General features: G+C 39.6%; 1 protein-coding gene across 6 annotated transcripts in view; it reads left to right on the top strand.

Annotated features, from left to right (window-relative positions):
* The window catches only part of ralgps2 (Ral GEF with PH domain and SH3 binding motif 2), a 142,243-nt gene that overhangs the window by 55,755 nt on the left and 65,569 nt on the right, over positions 1-20,919 (top strand). For all 6 annotated transcript variants that reach the window (XM_038309084.1, XM_038309086.1, XM_038309087.1 and 3 more), the window contains one exon: positions 18,625-18,708. In XM_038309084.1, the coding sequence (XP_038165012.1) occupies positions 18,625-18,708 (84 nt within the window). The remainder of the gene's footprint in view (positions 1-18,624; positions 18,709-20,919) is intronic.

Below are 20,919 nucleotides of genomic sequence, written 5' to 3'. Positions count from 1 at the left end.
AGGAGATGATGAAAGCGTAGCTGAGGGAGGTGTATGTGAGGAGAACAGGTGTTTTTTTCCACGCATCACCATCGCAGTTAATCTGTGACTCCATGCGTGCCCATCTCACAGCTGATGAGAAAAACATGGTGAATCAAATAAACGCTGTGCTCGCCGTTATCCCGGGGGTCTGACAAAGGAGCTTCAACCGCTCGACATCGGTGTGAAGCGGCCGTTCAAAGTAAGGCTGCGAGCGGCGTGGGAGCGATGGATGACAGACGGAGACCACAGTTTCACGATAAGTGGAAGGCAGCGCCGGGCAAGTTACGCCACCGTTTGCGGATGGATTGTAGATGCTTGGACTAACGTGTCTGCTGGCTCTGTTGTTCAAGCTTTCGCAAAAGCCGGCATTATTTCTGAGGAGCCGCCCGGCACGGAAAGTGACTGACAGCGAAGATGGGAAACTGGCATGTCTGATTTAGCGCAGCTGTTTAATTCAGAAACAGAGGATGAGGACTTTGATGGGTTTGATTAATACTTTGTAATAAATACATGAATAAAGCACAAACATACTCAGTTTTGCTCCCGCTCTATTTTTCTACCTGAAAACTTAATTCAACAGCAGCCTCTGGGCGCGTCTCCTCCTCTTCAGCGCGGCGGCTGGCAGGTGTTTTTTCATCTAAATAATCTAAATCTTGCAGCTATATTTGCTGTGATCAGTGGGAATAAAGTAGTTTTAATATGTTTTAAGTGAGAAAGTCCACCTGAAAACTTAATAATTGCAGTCAGTTCATCCAGATTATCTTTTTCTGTCGGAGGCGCTCAGAACCCCACATACCAGCGGTGCGCCGACAGTAGAAATCCCTTCATCAGCAGCCTCTGGGCCGGGTAGCCTGCGGGTTCACCGCGGCGGCTGGCAGGTGTTTTTCATCTAAATAATTTAAACTGCAGGCACCAGGATACCGGTAATAAAAGCGGACATATTCCGTCGGCAGGTTTCAGGATTTTTTTTAGATTTTTAACATTACAATTTATATTTTTCCAAGCACACAACAGTTTAAAGCAAAGTTTAGTTTGAAAAGAATGTGCAGGAAGGATTTAAAAGCATGTTAACATGGTAATGTAGGCTTCAGTTCATTATCTGACGCATGCAGATACACACCAGGAACCTGGAAAAAAGGTAAAAATCCTTAACGTCGATCCTGCAATTAATAATTAGATAGCTAAAGTTTTTTACAGAATTAAACCAAGTGAAACTAAAACTTTTCCGAGATAGATCATACTGACAGTTTAAAAAGTGTTTTAAAACTCAAATGCAAAATATTTATATATATTTTTTACAATGTTGATGTAATTTCTGCTCTAAAGCAATATTTTCAAGTCTTTATCCCTTTATCCTCCAGTTAACGAGGCTTCTGCCCCTCTTATGCAGGTTCACCGCTGTTCCATGTAGATGAGGGCCCTCATTGATGCTCCCCTTAAAGGAATAGTACACCCAAAACATGATTAGCCTTCATTTTCTACTCACCCCCATGCTGAACAACACTCTGGAGTACTTTTTTGATATCTCAAATGCATCTGGAGATCTGGGAGGCTTCTTGCTGTCTGCTGACATTCAAATAATGGAGGTCTATGGCGCCCGAGACAGAAAGGTCCATAAAAGTCCACAAAAAACATGTCAATATTCCTCCATACTGCTCGTCCAATGTATTCCAAGTGTCCTGAGTGGGTAGCATCCAGAATTTACTCGAAACGAAGTCATTTAGAATGTTTTTGTGGCATAAACAGTAGTGTATAGGATTTCCTAAAAGCGCGTTCACGAGTCTACGGAAACGGCAGCAGACCAAACCAGATGAAAGTGCGCATTCAGCTCGGCAAAGAACTCATGCTCTTCCTCAACACTGAAGTCCTCAGACATTTTTCTTTCGTTGTTTCTTTCTTTGCACAGGTAAACAACACATTTCTTCTTCTACGCTTGCATTATCGGCAGAGCAGACGCTGAATGCGCACTTTCATCTGGCTTGGTCTGCCGGCTTCCGTAGCGTAGGGAACGCGCAGGTGCGCGCTTTCAGGAAATCCTATACACTACTGTTTATGCTCTAAAAACATTCGAAATGACTTCGTTTCGAGTAAATTATGGATGCTACCCACTCAGGACACTTGGAATACATTGGACGAGCAGTATGGAGGAATATTGACACGTTTTTTGTGGACTTTTATGGACCTTTCTGCCTCGGGCGCCATAGACCTCCATTATTTGAATGTCAGCAGACAGCAAGAAACCTCCCAGATCTCCAGATGCATTTGAGATATCAAAAAAGTACTCCAGAGTGTTGTTCAGCATGGGGGTGAGTAGAAAATTAAGGCTAATCATGTTTTGGGTGTACTATTCCTTTAAATAGCTTTGTGACCCTTTCCATACTGATGGGTGTCAGTGAATTGATTTATCATGTTTCCTACATGTCTAATATAAGGAGTATGTTACTTTCTCAGCTTGTATTTGCTTACTTCATGTGAAGAGATTCTATTTAATAGATTCCTTATAAAAGAGAAGGAAAATGACCAGATGAAGGCTTGTTGAATTGATCTACATGTTATTTCTAATTAAGCTGAGGGATAATTCTCACTCAGCAGCAGGTTGGTTTGACTACTGTAGCATGAAATCCTATTTTGTAAACTGCTTCTTATTCAGCTCGCTGTAATCAAATATTAATATGATGGAAGATCTGAAGTATTGAAGTCTGAACACAGACTGGATGTGTAGAGGTGCAGGTTCTTTATCTCTGCAGCGGTTTTAAGTCCAGCCAGCGTGTTTTGGCAGGAAGCAAACGTCGTCCTTCATGTGATGTAGGAAAGCGTACATCCTGTTCTTGGAGAGGCCTGCAGCTGTCTTTGATGCTGGCTTTTTGCTTTAACCGAAGCATCTTCAAATCGCTCTCACTGTGACGAAGCAAACACCAAATCGAATACTTCTGATTTCTCTGATTCATGAGAGCCATTCCCACATGTCCCCGATTACAGCTTTATGGTAAAAGTCGTTTATTCAGCGCCCAGGAATGGATTGCTCCGTTTGGAGCGCTGCTATAATCAATAGGAGCAGCAGACGGTATTTATTTGGGACAGTAGAATAATCTATAGTGCAGAGCAGGCTGTCCGTTAATTTACGGCTCCCTGATGGACGGCAGCTATGCTTCTTGGCTGTTGGTTAGCGAAGTGAAATGCCATCATAATGACATATGATAACATGGATCACAGGGAGGAGGGAGAGCAACGGGTACGAGGGACTACAAGGATACCCCCCCCCCCCCCCCCCCCCCCCGTCTAAATTACGAAACCATGGCAGCTTAAGCTAAGCTGTTCCTTTGCTTCAGCAGAAAAGGAGGTGAAATTACGTGTTGAATTAAAACCTTAACTTAGATTCAAGGGAAAACAATAGAAATCCCTTTTCTGTATTTTGGTTGTCTGACACAGCGATTGCGAACTGCAGCTGGATGTTTGTGAAAAAGCGACTGAGAGGAAAAAAAGCGAGTGAGTGATGGAGAGCGGCTTCAGGGGGAGAGCTCTGGCTTTTTGTTTTTAATACAGGAGTCATGGTAACAGCCAAGCGGATTGATTTAGAGGCTTTGGCCGACAGATTTTGTTCCAGCTCTCAGGGAGCAGCAGTCAGGTTGCATTTTACTTACCGCCAAAAAGTACGTGGCTTTCCTCACATGTCTGAGCAGATGTCCCCAGAACATGAAGAAGGTCACGGAGAACCGTGACTTGCAGCCAAAGGCAGGTAGTGCTTTTTTTTTCACGAGCCTGTCACCCCCACATTCACTTCAGAATGACACCATCTCTGACCACATTTAGGTGTCGGATTATGATGCAAGTACATCAGTCTGTTGAACGGAGAGGATTCAGTCAGCCTCGTGTGTAAGAAGGTCTTCATCATTCATTCCTGTTAGACCGTACAGCCATTAGGTGATGTAGTGTCAAAATTCTGACTGTAAATTCTGTAAAGCTCTGCTGACATGGATTTCACTTTGTTCAGATGAGTTCAGCGTTTGTTTTCACTGACCTGTCTCCAAAATAAGGACATTTTTACAACCTTTAATTGAGGAAGAACTCACAAAGATCAGAACACTCTCTAGTGAGAGCTAAATATTAACATTTTCATCGAACAATCAAGATACAATGACCAGAAAACCAGGAGGATGATGCCCTGAATTAAATGTAAGATAAATAAGGAACATGGGAAAAGCAGTAAAGTCGAATGTAGTTTTAATTCAGTTTATTTATAAAGTGCCAATTCAGAACACAGACGATTCAATTAGATCAGGGGTCTGCAACCTTTCATATCCAAAGAGCCCTTTTGCCCAGAGTACGACCAAATAAAAGTTGTTTAGAGCCGCAAAATATAAAAAAAATTTAAAAATCTTGTACAGGAAATTAGTTGTTGCCATCTCAAACAATCAATTCATCTATTTTTTATGTTAAAACGTATAATTTTCAAGCTAATTCATAGAAAAAGGTCTCTTAAAACATATTTCTGGTTCTTTTAATCTCATTCTTTTCCATCTTATAAAAAACGCTAAAGCTATTGATACCGGTATATATTACAGTAAATTATTTAGCTCTTTATGTACACTTTAGCCACTATTAAGAGCCGCTGTAGAGGGTCCAAAGAGCCATATGTGGCTCTGGAGCCGCAGGTTGCAGACCCCTGAATTAGATCATACAGTAGGATCGGTTAGTTTACTGAGGAAAACCATCCGTTTCCATCGGCTCGTTGACTTTGCAGGATTGAATCCTGATGAATGGGCTCGTGGTGACAGCAGATATTCTTGCATTGTGTGGTTGATTGTCCAGTAGTTCCTCACATGCAGCAACAGTGGAGAGGAAAAACTCTCTATTAACGGGTAGAAACCTCCAGCAGGAAAAGGTTTAATGTTCTGCCTAGGCCAAATGGAGCTTCAAGGAGAAACAGAAAAGCACATTATAGAAGGAACATAGAACCACTGATCTATAATCAGGGTTTCCACGGGTCATTGAAAATCATTAAAAGTCATTAAATTATAATTTTTTTAATTAAGGCCTTAATTGGCATTACAATTCATTAAATGTGATTATTGTGGCATTTAAAATTCTTTATTTAAAATAAAATAAAAATACATTTATAAAAACAATTTCCTCAGATATATTATCGCAATATGTTTGCGCAGAGCTGCTTCAGGTTGATCGTAAAGCCGTATGTTCGGAAAAGAAGCTCGAGGTGGAGAAAAAGCCAGAGAATAGGAAAATACAAATATCAACAAAAGTGGAGAGTCATGGGTACTTGCTGTTGGCATTAAAAATATTTCTAAGAGCATTAAAAGAGCATTTAAAAGCATTAAACTAGAGTTACTTGTTCCTGTGTAAACCTAGATAATACTAGGAGAGAAACAGGACTAAATACTAAAAAAAAAAAATGTCTCAACTCGCCATCTACCATGATGGCAGCAGCTGATATTTCTCTCCAGGATGGAGTCACAGCCAATCAGGAACAGACCAGATGAATCTACGATGAGAAAAAGCAGAGAGAAAAAGAATGAAAGAGACTAAAGTTAGGGACTCCCAAACACTGCAGAATGAGAGAATAGAAATGAAACAGATGAAGAAATGGTCCCTATGTCCTCCAGCAGTCTAAGCCTATAGCAGCATAACTATAGAGATAGCTGAGGAGAACTTGACCCACTCTTACCATAAGCTTTATCAAAAAGGAAGGTTTTAAATGTAGACAGGATGTCTGCCTCACGGACTGAAACTGGGAGTTGGTTCCAAAGAGAGGAGCCTGATAACCCAAAGATCTTCTAATGCGAATGATCTTTGGTTGAGACTAAAACATGTTTAAGGCAAAAAAACAACTAGATATTGATCAAAGCTCACATTTCAGCTCGGTTCAGACTTGAGAACAACCTCCCCACTATCACTGATTTGTCTGGAATGAAGCCAACAGTCTAAGGTTTCCCAGAACAGCTTGTTTTTTTTGTTTTTTGTTTTGTGGTCTGGCCATAAAAATGTCATTCATAGCTGCATTTTGTAAAGCTATGGAGGACCAACTCTGCCATATTTAAAAATAAATACAGAAATAAATAGGCATACAATTAATTGCCACCAAAAATACAATAAACAAATAAATGTAAGCAGAAATTAAATTATACAGTGAGACATAAATGTATATAACTCTTTAATAATAATACATTTTTATTTGAAAGCGCCTTATCACAACACCCAAGGACACTGTACAGGCAGATAGCTTTAAATTAGCTTCTTTATTTATTTGCCTTTGTAATATTTACCTTATTTATTTTTTTGTCCTTAATAATCTTCAACATAATTTTTTAATTACTTACCGTAAATCCTCTAATATAGGCCCGGGCCTTTATTTCACTCAAGTGCATCGCGGTCCAGGCCTTTATTGGAAAGAGGCCAGAATTAGAGACAGGCCTCTATTGCTATTTGAGCAAAACAGACTACCAGTGGAATGAATAAAAATGAGATTTTGTGTCTATTTGAACCTATAAAACACTAGGTTCATTTATTGAAAAAGTACAGTTACCATGTCTCGCTTGGTTTGAAGTAAAAAAGAAAAAAAAATCCTCCAATTCTGTTTAATTCTCCTCCTCAGTTTCCTCCTCCTCTTCATCTCTCCCTTTAATCTCCTCATCACTCGCGCTCCTCCTCATGTTCTGCTGCGTGTCTGTTCTCTTCCTCGCGCAGACGGGCAGCAGTCAGGGCCTGTCGTCCAGCAGCGCAGGGCTGTGGTTCTTGTATGTTACTACCACAAGTATAATGTTGAGGTATGCCCAGAAAAAACGTTTATAGCCCCGGCCTGTATTAGAGACCGGCCATTATTTACCTCCTCTGACAGCGAGACCGGCCAATGTTAGAGTCCCGGCCGCTATTGGAATACAGGCCAATATTAGAGAATTTACGGTATATTTGTAAGTATTTATTTATGTGCATGTTATAATATTTTTGTCTGTTTTATTCTTCCTTTGTATTTTTTTACCCTTGTTATTTATTTGCTGCTATTTATTTCTGTCTGCATTTCTGACTGATTATGCAAATGAGGAGGGGGCGTGTCTTAGAGAGTCAGAAAGTCATATACATTTCTGTCGCACTGTATAATTTAATTTCTACTTACATTTATTTGTTTATTGTATTTTTGGTGGCAATTAATTGTATGCTTATATATTTATTGAGCATTTATTTATTTCTGTATTTATTTTTAAATATGGCAGAGTTGGTCCTCCGTATAAAACTAAGCCACAGAAGTAGAAACGATCAGGGTGGTAGATCGGATGTTTTGAAGGGAAGGTTTTCTTTGCTCTCTTGGCTCAAATCCTGGGAAACCATGATTCAGTTCTGCTCCTAATTTTTGGTAAACCGAAAGGACGAAGGTTTGGTCAGTGGTTTGGGTTCCACTCAAAAGCTGTAGTCCAGCACACATTGATATTATCGGTTTCCTGGTGTACAGCTTCCCACCGCAAGCAGCACTCACGCTGCGCCAAACCATGACACTCCCCCCAACATGCTTGACTGTGAGCAAGAGATGGACGTCTTTCTAATCCTCACCCTGTTGCTTCCACACACAAAAAAGACGGCATCAGATCTAAATGAGTTTCTTTCTCTCATCAGACCACAGACCTGGTTCCAATTATCCATTTCTTTACTCTTTTATTTTTTCCTCCCTTTGTCGCTGAGCGCGTGCTCTAGACATCTCCTCTAGACCTGATGACACTTTGTTTGCTCTTGGCCGCTTTGCTGCAGCTCCATTTCAGCCTGTAAGGACTCTTCTTGCAGCTTTTGCCACCTTTTATTAGAGCAAAACCTATTTTCATAACCTCTGAGAATCTTTTGCGAAAAGCTGCCTTGCTGAAGTTCCAGTGATGGGAATGAGAGCAGTGATTTCACCTTTTACACACCTACTGCCCATTCACACCTGAGACTTTGCAACAAAAATAAATATCACAACGACGACGATGGGAAACAGATCAATGGAACAGAATTTGGACACTTTCATTCAGAGCTGTGCTGATTTTTGTTGCCAGCTGTTTAGATAATAAAGCTTTTAAGTTTTTATTTTGACAGTTACATCATTTTGACAAAGTTATACAAGCTGTAAACTGTCTTCTTTATTAAAGACAGCATTCAGTTTTGCGAGATACTGTGTTGCGAGGTGTGATGGAGTCTATTTTCAGCAATAAAATGCCAAGAAAGCATAAGGATAGTTTAGATAAATTCAGTTGTGGTTGTATTTGATAGGAAGATGTATGTCGAAGATCCCATCACGTTTCTAGACGCTCTCCCGCCTGTTAGAACGGTTTCGTTCCTCATAGTCTGCACGTGTTGTTTGGACAGTGATTGCTACGCAACAAAAACAAGAAGGAGCCCCTGCTACACTCCAGCCTGTCAGCGCCGGCCTCTGGACACATTCATCTCTGTAAAAGAGGGAGAAAATAATGCGTTGGCAGAAGAGACTGAAAACCCACGGTGACGCGTTTTCCATTGTCTGAAGAGAATTCCTCCACCGCTGTTAAAGTCATTTCTTCATTGTATTTAATGCCTTCTTAAAGTGTGAACCAACAGCTATGAGGAGAATGATGCTTAACAGATGCACTGTACAAGAAAAGCAGGCGTCTGCTAACAGCTTCAGTGCAGCTGACTTTAGATGCATTAACTGCATGATCTGACCTCTTTTTCAGTACTATGCACGTTGTATTCATGCATTATTAGGTACGCTTTCATGCAAACGGATAATTCATGAAGAAAGGTCAATAAAAAGAATCTTTGGATGATTCCAAAGATTGTAACCCTTTTATTGTCCCACAGTGGGGAAATCCACTCACTGCATTTAACCCATCCCTTTGGGGAGCAGTAGGCTGCCTCTGATGGCGCCCGGGTAGCAGTGTGGGGTTAAGGGTCTTGCTCAGGGACATGGAGCGGAAGTCTGTGGGAGTTGAATTAGAACCAACGCAACAGAAAGAGCAATGCTCTAATCTGTTAAATATACATACGTATATACGTGTATATACAAATATACAACATATGATATATGTAGTAAACTTGTTAATTATAACTTGTGTAATAATCAGGTTTATTTTTTTGCAAATTCTACCAATAGAGCTGTGACATTGCTTTAAAAGCTTTAGCCTGGTCGTATCTCTGCTCCGATTAAAGCTCTTTCCCTACTGGATGATTTAAAGGGGGCTTAATTTGGGCCTTAAAGGAATAGTACACCCAAAACATGATTAGCCTTCATTTTCTACTCACCCCCATGCTGAACAACACTCTGGAGTACTTTTTTGATATCTCAAATGCATCTGGAGATCTGGGAGGCTTCTTGCTGTCTGCTGACATTCAAATAATGGAGGTCTATGGCGCCCGAGGCAGAAAGGTCCATAAAAGTCCACAAAAAACGTGTCAATATTCCTCCATACTGCTCGTCCAATGTATTCCAAGTGTCCTGAGTGGGTAGCATCCAGAATTTACTCGAAACGAAGTCATTTAGAATGTTTTTAGAGCATAAACAGTAGTGTATAGGATTTCCTAAAAGCGTGTGCACGAGGCTACGGAAACCGCGGCAGACCAAACCAGATGAAAGTGCGCATTCAGCGTCTGCTCTGCCGATAATGCAAGCGTAGAAGAAGAAATGTGCTGTTTACCTGTGCAAAGAAAGAAACAACGAAAGAAAAATGTCTGAGGACTTCAGTGTTGAGGAAGAGCATGAGTTCTTTGCCGAGCTGAATGCGCTGGTTTGGTCTGCCGCGGTTTCCGTAGCCTCGTGATCGCGCAGATGCGCACTTTCAGGAAATCCTATACACTACTGTTTATGCTCTAAAAACATTCTAAATGACTTCGTTTCGAGTAAATTCTGGATGCTACCCACTCAGGACACTTGGAATACATTGGACGAGCAGTATGGAGGAATATTGACACGTTTTTTGTGGACTTTTATGGACCTTTCTGCCTCGGGCACCATAGACCTCCATTATTTGAATGTCAGCAGACAGCAAGAAGCCTCCCAGATCTCCAGATGCATTTGAGATATCAAAAAAGTACTCCAGAGTGTTGTTCAGCATGGGGGTGAGTAGAAAACGAAGGCTAATCATGTTTTGGGTGTACTATTCCTTTAAAGTTTGTTCAAAAGAAAAAAAAAATACCTGGAAAAAATGCTTTTTTTTTTTTTTTTTTTTTTTTTTTTTTTTACAAAAACAAGTTTTAAACCTAAAAAACGTTGTTCAAAAAGTGAAAAAAATTTGACTTGGTAAAAACAGACTTGAAATGCTGCAGAAATAAGATTGAATTTTATCCTCTGAGATTCAGATTGTTTTCATCTAAGGCAAGGCAAGGCAAATTTATTTGTATAGCACAATTCAGTACAAAGACAATGCAAAGTGCTTTACATGATTATAATACAGGAAGATAAAACAGAATCAAAGCAAGTAGGAAAAAAAAAAATAAATAAATAAAATAAAAAATGCAGAAACAAAAAAAGAATATTAAAAACAGTTGGATTAAAGAAAATATGTTTCAGTTGAACTGTTTAACTAGAACAGTGGAAGGCAATCCTAAACAAATGTGTTTTTAGTCTTGATTTAAAGGAACTCAGGCTTTCTGCACTTTTACAGTTTTCTGGAAGTTTGTTCCAGATAAGTGGAGCATAGGAACTAAACGCTGCTTCTCCAAAAAAAATCTGCAAGTTAACAAAAATCTGCAAGTTCAAAACAATACTGCAAGTTCGAAAACAAAGAAAATGTGCAAGTAAAAGAATAAAATCTGTAAGTTTGAAACCCCGCAAAAAATACCTATTCCATTCTATTAATTTCAGCTGATTCCACACAGGGTGTCAAGCCAAGCAGATTTCCATTTAATTTTTTTTTTTTTTTTTTTATTCATTCAAGAAGTTCTCCAGAAAGGTCCCACATAATGAGATGGGATTCAAAGTGTACACTTAATGAAAAATTAAAAGAATTTCCCTTTTTTTTTTTGTAAATTCTAACTGAAAATTGCATGAATAAATCATTCAACCATTCTCAGTAATCCTTAGCAGTTGTGAAAAAAGCAGCTTGAGTTTTTAAGGTTTTTAGATGTGTGGGTCTGAAAGCTGCTCAGAGGCGTTATAGACCACCGTCCATCTCTATCCATGTGGGAGAAATGTCCGTTCCTTGCAGAAAAGGTTTGGGACGAAGGTGACCGCTGGTTCAAAGGTGCCTGAAAGTTTAAAGCCGAGGAAAAATGATTTTAGATCAGGTTGTTACTCTTGCTCTGCGTCTCTTATCTTTGCTGCCTTCCTGTGTTTTCTCTGGCCTGTAGATCTGCAGGGAGTCCGATCTGCAGACCCATAAATTAGTTCGAACCAGGCAACGGGCCCAGGGTTCCTCCATCTCACTTCATCCTAAAGCACTAATCAAACGACAGACACGGATCGTGTCATTTTTTATGGCGGTCCTTCCCGTCAGTCACAGTAAATCTCATCAGTGCTATGTTCTCTTTTTTTTTTTTTTCCCTGCAAACCTCTTGTTTTTTTCTTGCTCTCATCTTCCTCTGTTTTTCTCTCCCCATAAAGCTCCTCATCTTTATCAGAGCTTCCTGTCTTGGCCCCTGGTCTAAAAGCGGGGCTCCCTGGGGTCCCGCCACACAGTTTTCCACTCACAGAGCAGACAGAAAACAAAGGGAATACTTGTGGCATCTTACATGAGCTCATGGCAATTCTTGGTTCATCTGCAGCCGGCGCAGTCTTCACTTTGATGCAACGCATAGCAGATCGGGTGTGTAATTGTCGGGTTGTGGATCTCTTTCATCTCAGAGTCTGTGTTTGTGAGAATCTTTTATCCAATCTAATCGCATTAGTTGATAATATCCCTTAAATGCTCGGTTTAAAGGGTACGTAATTGTTTTTTTTATGTTAATCAAACTCCAGCAAAAGTGTTGATGCAACCAGCTTCTCTCCGCCCTGAAGGACTGCACTTAAAAAGAAAAGAAAATGCTGTTCAGCTCCACCAGCATGAGGAAATGACAGGCTGGCTGTGGTTTAGTGGAGCAAGCTATTTTACTGCACTGTTTTACTGCCGCGTTTAAAACCTTCGCCTTTCAAAGCTTTTCTCCACTGTTAGTTTTTTTCCCTCCCTCGTGCTTCCAGGCATTTTGTCAGAGTGTAAAAAGTAGAAGGTAGAAAAGTCACTGGAAAAAAATGAGAAATTCGATCCTAACAAGTTTTGGAGAGACTGTAGAGCAGGAAATATATGAAGCAACTGGACGTCCTAATGGTGCCAGTTAATGACAGCCGAGCTTTGAAAGCCTTCAACTGTGAAACTACCTGCAATGAATAAATGAACGTTAAAATTCAGTTCAGTTTTTTTATATAGCGACAATTCACAACACGCATTCGGAAGCCACTTAACAGTTCACCAGATCATACAGTCGGATTGATTTAAAAGAAAAAAAAAAACAGTTATTGCATTGACTCATTGAGTCTTCAGCAATCCCTCACACTAAGCATACTTGTAGCGACAGTGGAGAGGAAAAACTCCCTTTGAACAGGAAGAAACCTCCAGCAGAACCAGGCTCAGTGTGAGCGGCCATCTGCTGAGGCCCACTGGGGTTCAAGGAGACAGAAGCAGACATAGAAAAAGAAGCATAGATACAAACGGCAGCTGTAAAAGGTGGCCCCGTCCAGGAAACACACAGCCAGACGAGCTCCGAGCCAGCTCCCATGTCAGAGGATGAGGAGAGCACATCCAGTTAGTCACAGTCAGAGAAACAGGACTACACTGGAAAACAGGCCAAGCTCCAACATCTATAACCAAAGCTGTTGATGGCAGCAGCACAGCTGATGTTTTTCTCCAGGATGGAGTCACAGCCAAACAGGAAAAGACTATATAGGCATTCTTTTAATGTGTGCGCATCATTTCAAACTGTATAAAAGCATAATCAATTTTATTGGTTTAATTTCACAAAAACCTTTTTTTCTTTTCTGAGTCCATTTTGCCTTCCTTGTTTCCTGTGCCCTTCTTTTGCCGTCTGTAGTTTTTGTAGGTTTCATATCTAAAGTACCGACCGAAAGATATCCGCCATTAACTGTGGATTTCAGTATCTATGTTTTAGACATGGCCGAACTTTAGAGTGAAGAATTGTATAGAAACTCATTTTATGACCGCAGTGAAAACGACTCATTCCATAAAGTTAAGAGCTTTGTAGAAACTTTGATCAGCTCGGAAAAAAAATGCTCCATCTACCTTCTTTTTGAAACCCGTTTGCATCAAAAGTTGAACTTAATTTTCCGTTACATTATTCCAAACTATTAAAGTAGGATTTTATTTTTCAGCTTATGCACATCCTTGTAGGTCTGATCTGTTTCCATGGCATCCACCTGCCTGGGTGGCAGAGCAGAGGGAGGAGCCGTGAGGCACAGAGAAAACAAACCAACCTGCCTCTAAATATAGCAGGTCTGGTTTAACGTATTAAAGTCCTTTGTCCTTTTTTTAAGATCAGTAATGAAAAAAAAGATGAAATGTCCTGGAAGGATTGAGCTCTGTCTATAGAGCATCGCCACAAATAAACAAGCGTGATTCTGACGCCGGCGGTAAAAATCTTTAAAAGAGAACTAAGACCATCTTTCCAGAGTTTTATTTTAGACCTTCCAACATAGACTGAAGGTTTGACCTTCAGTCAGCAACGTCTTCATTTAACGTCTGTATTTGATCTACAGCCTCTGAGACGTACCGCTGAATGATCACAAGCTTTTCTTGTGATCATTCAGCAGTGAGAAGCTTGCTGGCCGCTGTTGCTTCCAGACAGTCGCACTGCGTCACAGGGGTGACTGCGTGGAGGCGCTGCAGCCTGATTCAGCCGTTTAGTCCGTATCCAGAGTAAGCTGGGCAGGACGGAGGTTTAGGAGGACTACATTCCCCCCAACCGTTATGTCCCCGTCCCTTCCTCTCAGCTGCTGACTGTATGGGTGGTCTCTGCCGCTGAGGACAGCAGCTGACGGCCTAACGGACTCCAGCTTCACACTCAAACAGGAACGAGTGAATTTTCTCTGTTCAGCCTCCAAAGTCGCTGCCCTTTGTTTTAATGGGGTTTAGTGAAAACGGCTGCTTTGCTCCCACAGCTGCTGCTACTTCAGAACATCAGCATTAGGTCATCTATTAACTTTTGGATATAAAAACAATAAACAGAAATCTCAGCAACTTAATCTTTTCAGCTCTCATAATCTGTAAGAGCTCAAACATTTTCCAGTCTCGGCTCCAGTATCATTTATATGCAGCTGTTTTTGTCTCTTGACAGATGGTGGGCCTCTGCATGACTCTATTTCCATTTACTTTTAACGACAACATGCCTTTATGCCGATATTTAGATAAATAATAAAGATTACATCTATTTACATTGGGTTACATTTTAAAATAAATGTGCAAAAATATTCTATAGATTCCAGCTATATTAATGAAATATACTTTTTATTGATTATTACTAGGGATGCACGATATTGGGATTTTGGCCGATATCCGATATTTTAAAACTCATGTAGCCGATAACCGATATCGATACCGATGTTAAAGCTGGACAAAAATAAGTAGTCATTGAAAATAGCAGTTTTGTTATCCATTTCTGACACTTTGAAAAATAATATACTCAAATATATTTTCATATGCTGATATCAAATAGATTTTTAAAAACGCGGTATCGATCTATTTTACTTTCAAAATCTGGTGAAATTTCATCGTTCTGCTACAAACTCTCGTGATATTTTGCAAATTCTTGTGAGAATTTTTTAATAAAATAGATCGATACCGGGTCAATATATCAACATATAAAAATATGGCAAAATTTGGTGAATTTTCGGGGGATTTCGTAGCATAACGATGACATATAGCAATATTTCATTAGTAAAAGAGATTGATATGGTGTTTTTAAATGGCAATATATCAGCATATGAAGACATTGTGATATTTTAATGTATCAATATTTTTTCCCTCGTCTTTAGAAGTTTTTAAGTCTGTAAAAAAGAAGTTTTTGAGGAAGAAGAAGAAGTAGTATTTTTTTTTTTTTTTTTTTTTTAGACTTTAGAAACTCAGAAGCTGATCAAATATCGGGTTAAATATCGGTGGGGTGGCCGATGTCCGATATTCAGTTTTAAGGCCGATACCGATAGGGGGCCGATTATATCGTGCATCCGTAATTATTAATCCCAACATATTTTTTTATTGCATATTTTTTTACTGAATAAGGCTTATAAAAAAAAACCTTAACCCTTCGTAGGGAACTCTGTGAAAGACTTCGAAAATCATTTTTTCTATCCAATAGTGTCATTGGAATCCAGGAAATTACCTTATTTACCTTTGTAATATTAAATAAATATGGATATTATGATGGCAAAAATTAATTTCAATGTAATAACAAGAAACAGCAACTTGTCCGAATATATTAAGAAAAATAACAAAAATGCTTCTAGAAGAAATTCATGAAAGATTCATGAGTGAAAGAAACTTTTTTTTTTTTTTTGTCCCAACATAGAGGCATTAATGCTGATACTGGCACTTACATTTTTTAGTTTATAAACCTAAATATAATTGTTAACTACGTATATTAACTTTAAACTTTTCAATCAGCAGAATCTTTGCTGAATGGCTGGATATAGATCTAGTGCTTCTAGACTCCATTTCTAAGGGGCATGCAAATGATCTAAAACTGTAACTTGCCCTGATGAATTTAATAGCCGTTTTCAACATGCTTATTACACATACGTATATTTTTTTCTTCTGTTCTTTGTAGATAAACACTGGGAGCATTTTAAATTCAATGTTTCAATCAGAATTTTGGAGCAGATTTTAATTTTTTTCACTTTTAAAGCCGTTAGGTTCATTCTTTATTAGTCATGTGTATTGTTTAACTTTTAGCTACATTAGATTAGGTGGACGGCCTTCCTTCACAGGGTGCATCACATTGTGTGTACAGAGGCCGTCTAATGAGGACAGTGTTTTTATCTGTACACCAAGCACAGGATAACATCCTGGAGCCAGACTGATAAAGAAGAGCTATCTGAAATCCTGAGGTGTAGAGGCACAAAGGTCAGGGCATGGATGGCGTGTCAGTTTCTGACAGGAACAGCTAATAATCCACCTGATGAAACACTCATGAAGTATCAGAAGCAGGAGATGACCTTGGATGCCATTACGTACTGATGACTTTAGCCCACTGGTGTGCAGACTCCAAGCAATATCTCTGTTCTATAACGATCTGAACTGGAATAAACTCTATTTTACTCCTGGTTTTAGTCATTTTTATATAGTTTTACCAAGTTTTGAGGTAACAGTAATTAAACCAAGTAGCTTCCAGGAAAAGAACCGGAAGATGAGATGTAATCGCCTTCAGGGGGACATAAATTCCTTTTTTATTAACTATTTAAGTTTAGTTAAATGGGTTTTTTTTTTTGGATCATTAAGATAAAAGATAATACATTTCTAGTTTTGGGAAATCATATTTAAATGTCAAATCATTCTGGCTTACCTGTATATAAATGTACTGTTTATCAGACATTGATATTGTCCCAAAAGTTAAAACATTTTTATTTGAAAATAGTCCTTATTCAGACCGGTCAGCCTGAACACCTTAATGCCGCCAATCGTATATAATGGTCATCTGTAGGGATGCACAATATAATCGGCTCCCTATCGGTATCGGCCTTAAAACTGAATATCGGACATCGGCCACCACACTGATATTTAACCCGATATTTGATCAGCTTCTGAGTTTCTAAAGTCTAAAAAAGATAATAAAATACTACTTCTTCTTCTTCCTCAAAAACTTCTTTTTTACAGACTTAAAAACTTCTAAAGACGAGGGAAAAAATATTGATACATTAAAATATCCCAATATCTTCATATGCTGATATATTGCCATTTAAAAACACCATATCAATCTCTTTTACTAATGAAATAGTGCTATATGTCATCGTTATGCTACGAAATCCCCCGAAAATTCACGAAATTTTGCCATATTTTATATGTTGATATATTGACGCGGTATCGATCTATTTTACGAACAAAATCTCACAAGAATTTGCTAAATATCACGAGAGTTTGTAACAGAACGATGAAATTTCACCAGATTTTGAAAGTAAAATAGATCGATACCGCGTTTTTAAAAATCAATTTGATATCAGCATATGAAAATATATTTGAGTATATTATTTTTCAAAGTGTCAGAAATGGATAACAAAACTGCTATTTTAAATGACTACTTATTTTTGTCCAGCTTTAACATCGGTATCGATATCTGTTATCGGCTACATGAGTTTTAAAATATCGGTCAATCAAATGTTTTCGGTCATAGCATCTTGATTCATATGTTGCAGCTAATATACGCAACGGTTGAAATCAGAATCCTTTCCTGTCCCATTGAGTTGCGTCCCAGTGTTCACGGGGATGGACGTCTGTGTCTTAGGCAGGCGTAGAGCTAACAGAACTGGCAGCGTTGCGAGGCAAGGGCTCAAACATGTACGGCTGGAAGCCTTCTACACCAAACCAAGCTTCTGCCGCCCTGGCGTCCTCTTCATCAACATCTTCGTCCCCGCTTTCCTCCTCTAAATAAAAAATGGATGACGGAGGAGACTCATCCACGACCTCCGACACTAAACTCTGCTCCTCTTGCATGTTTCCTCTGTCCATAGCGTTCCTTGACAGCGTCGTTTCTAAGTCACCAATTTAGTGCTACTTGGTCCCAATGGAATTTCTCATTGGGAACCTGCTAGCACTAAGTTGCTAACTGGTTAGCAAGATGTTTCCAACAAATCGGACAAAACCAAACTTGATTGCGACCCTTCCACCACAAAAATCCCACCCCCTTGATAATTGACCAATCGCATTTGATTTATTCCCTCGTGTAAAGTCAAGCACCACTTGGGAGAAATGCAACTATTAGAACAGCTGCTTCCCTACGACTTTAACACTAATTGATTATGTCTTTAGGATCCATTTTGTGTGGCTAACATGAGAAGCTCTGCTGGAACAGCAGGCCCCATGTTTTTGTTTCAGCTCTTTCATTAATGATTTAAAAGTCCCAGAGGAAATTAAATTGTGTATTTAGCCATTAGCGGTTCAGAATAATCTTCATCATATGAAGAAAATTTCTTTGTGAAATAATATCCAGAATTTCTAGTGGAGTTTTAGAATAATTTACTATTTTAAAACCTTCACTTCTCAAAATCGTAGAAGAATTTCTCTTAAAGTTGAGTTAGTTGTTTTAAAGTCACTGATTTGTTTGTTTCTTTGAGTGTTTTTTTCAGCATCCAAACTAATCCTGGATGTTTGTTCTGAATTGTGCTGAAACACGTGTAGCTTTTCCTCCTCTGTGTCTCAGAATAATCTGTCTTCTATGTGTATATATAGAAAACAGACCTGTTCCTGGATGACCTCAGCTGTTTGTTTTTCCTGTCGCTCTTTTATCCCTCTGAGTCTTGTCTTCACTAATTCATTCTTTCTCCTCCCTCCTATCATCTGCTTTCCTCTGCTGTAACCTGGTCCTTCTCCTCTTTCCTGTGAAATACATTAGTCAAATGTATGTGTAAACAGAATCCCCTTTGAGTTGGAGCATAATCTGGATTTGGTTTGCTGTTTACAGGAGCTTTCTAGCTGCGGCTGGAACAAGAAGGAGAAGCACAGCTCTGCTCCAAACGTCGTGGCCTTCACCCGCAGGTTCAATCAGGTGAGACTCAAACATCCTCTGCAAACACAGCCAAGTCCGATCTAACGTCTCGCCCAGAAACCCAAAGAAGGGAAACTCTTCCTCCTGTGGTCTGGGGGGATTTATGAGTCTTGGCCTCTGAGGTTTGAAGAGATGTCAGCTTGTCTTTCCATGATGCCCTCCATCTCCATCCTCCTGGTCTCAAATCATCACCCCGGTTCCCCCAGATGTGTTTCTTTTTTAAGCTGTTTATCATGGCAGCTTTTATAGAGCAGCTTCTATGTCTCCTTGTAAGTGAAATGGTTTTATGTATTTCTCACAAGCATATCTGTGGGTAACCTGCTTTCTGTTCCTCAGCTACTCACATGCATAAGAGGGTCGCAAAAGTTTGACACTTCTTTACTTGGGGCTGGCTCGGAGCTCGTCTGCCTGGCTGTGTGTTTCCTGGACGAGGCCGCCTTTTATAGTTGCCTTTTGTGTCTCTGCTTCTGTCTCCTTGAACCCCAGTCGGCCTCAGCAGATGGCCGCTCACACTGAGCCTGGTTCTGCTGGAGGTTTCTTCCTGTTCAAAGGGAGTTTTTCCTCTCCACTGTCGCTGCAAGCATGCTTAGTGTGAGGGATTGCTGAAGAGGCAATCATCTGGTTTTCCTTAGATAGAAAACTTTGAATCAATCTGACTGGATGATCTGGTTGAACTGTAAAGTACCTTGAGATGACATGTTGTGAATTGGAGCTATAGAAATAAACTGAATAGAATTTAAATTGAATTAGTAACGGTAGTAACATTAGTGAGGACACAGCATGAAGGTCACCAAGGAGGAATGCAGAAATATCAGTGAGTTTTTCATAATAGCAAACCTGGGTGTCTTTCAGCAGTGATGGGTACTTTTCAATTCAATAAAAAAAAAAAAAAAAGTTATTTGAATTGAATGTGTTTCTGTGGTGGAAGCGTTTAAGTGGAACTCCTACAGTGGGATATCCCACTAGTTATTGTGTAACCACTATAATAATGAGCTAATAGTGCATTCGTCAGAGTTAGGGATGTCCTGATAACGATATGATGGCATATGATACTAAAGGCTGATTTTACTTGAAACTAGGTCGTCTGCATCACAGTGAACCTAGAGACATCTCCGCCCCCTCCGCTGACACTCTGCTGCACCTCAAGTGACGGCAGACAGGAGGCATCTGATTGGTCAATTCTACATCCGCTCCACACTATGCGTATTTCCTGTTTGGTTCCTTACCAAATTGTTTTGTTTGTATGACCGCCATTGTGGAAAATGACTCGTAAAGATGGACCCGCTAGAAGAGCGAGGTGCACAAGAACGCTGGGAGCCTTTTTTCCACCTGGATTCCCGCTCTTTTTCGCCCTAATGTCGCTCCGTTGTCGCACGAACTTGCCCCCACTTCCTCACCGCCTCGGCCGTATCTGGACCCACAGCTAGTTCCTGATTGGTCCTCTGGCGTTGTGGCGTGGAATAACACAGCGCAGACCACGCTTCAATATGGAGCATAAATCAAAAATGTCTGCATCATACCTGAGACAAGCTCACTGCGACACACTGCTGCAGGAGGAAAAGCAGCCCTTAATACTGCAGCTTTAAATAAAGACTGATGTTAATATTGACCCGATAAAATATCAACATCAATCATACCTGCAGTCATCACTTATTTTGTAGTTTGGAATATTAGAAAATATTTGATCAAAAGGAAACTTTCTATTAATGAATTAATCTAACTTTCACTGAGTTAATTGTTTGATTAACAAGTAATTAATAAGCATAAGTTCTCTCTTGTATTCAGATGATTCTCCCATTACATCGAGAGATAAATATTTTCTTTTTTAAATTATGCAGAATTAAAAAGAGTTCATTAGAGTAGAACAATTAATTGTTCCAGCTGCATTAAATCCTAAGTGAATAAACAGACAAAAAGTTTTTTTTTTTTACACATTCTTAAACTGCTTGTGTTTTAAAGACGTCTGTTTTTTGTGTTTAAAAACAAAACAGGACTGAAAGAAAAACTATTAATTAAATGTGTAAAAACACTTTAATTTCCAAAGTCTGGGGATCTAAAGCTCCGAATAAAAGACCAGAATATGAATCTCTGACATCTTCTTCATTTCAGCTGAGTGGATGGCAACTGGGATGTAGTCTGTTTTTCAGTGTAATCCAGCATTCAGTGTTAGTAGAGACTTTGTGCCGTAACCGGTTGTTAAATGGGCGTTAC

Source organism: Cyprinodon tularosa, unplaced genomic scaffold (genome assembly GCF_016077235.1).
Source record: "Cyprinodon tularosa strain WSP-4 unplaced genomic scaffold, ASM1607723v1 ctg656, whole genome shotgun sequence".
Taxonomy (NCBI): domain Eukaryota; kingdom Metazoa; phylum Chordata; class Actinopteri; order Cyprinodontiformes; family Cyprinodontidae; genus Cyprinodon; species Cyprinodon tularosa.
The sequence above is the reverse complement of the archived record's forward strand: the minus strand, read 5'-3'. Positions and strand labels throughout refer to the sequence as shown.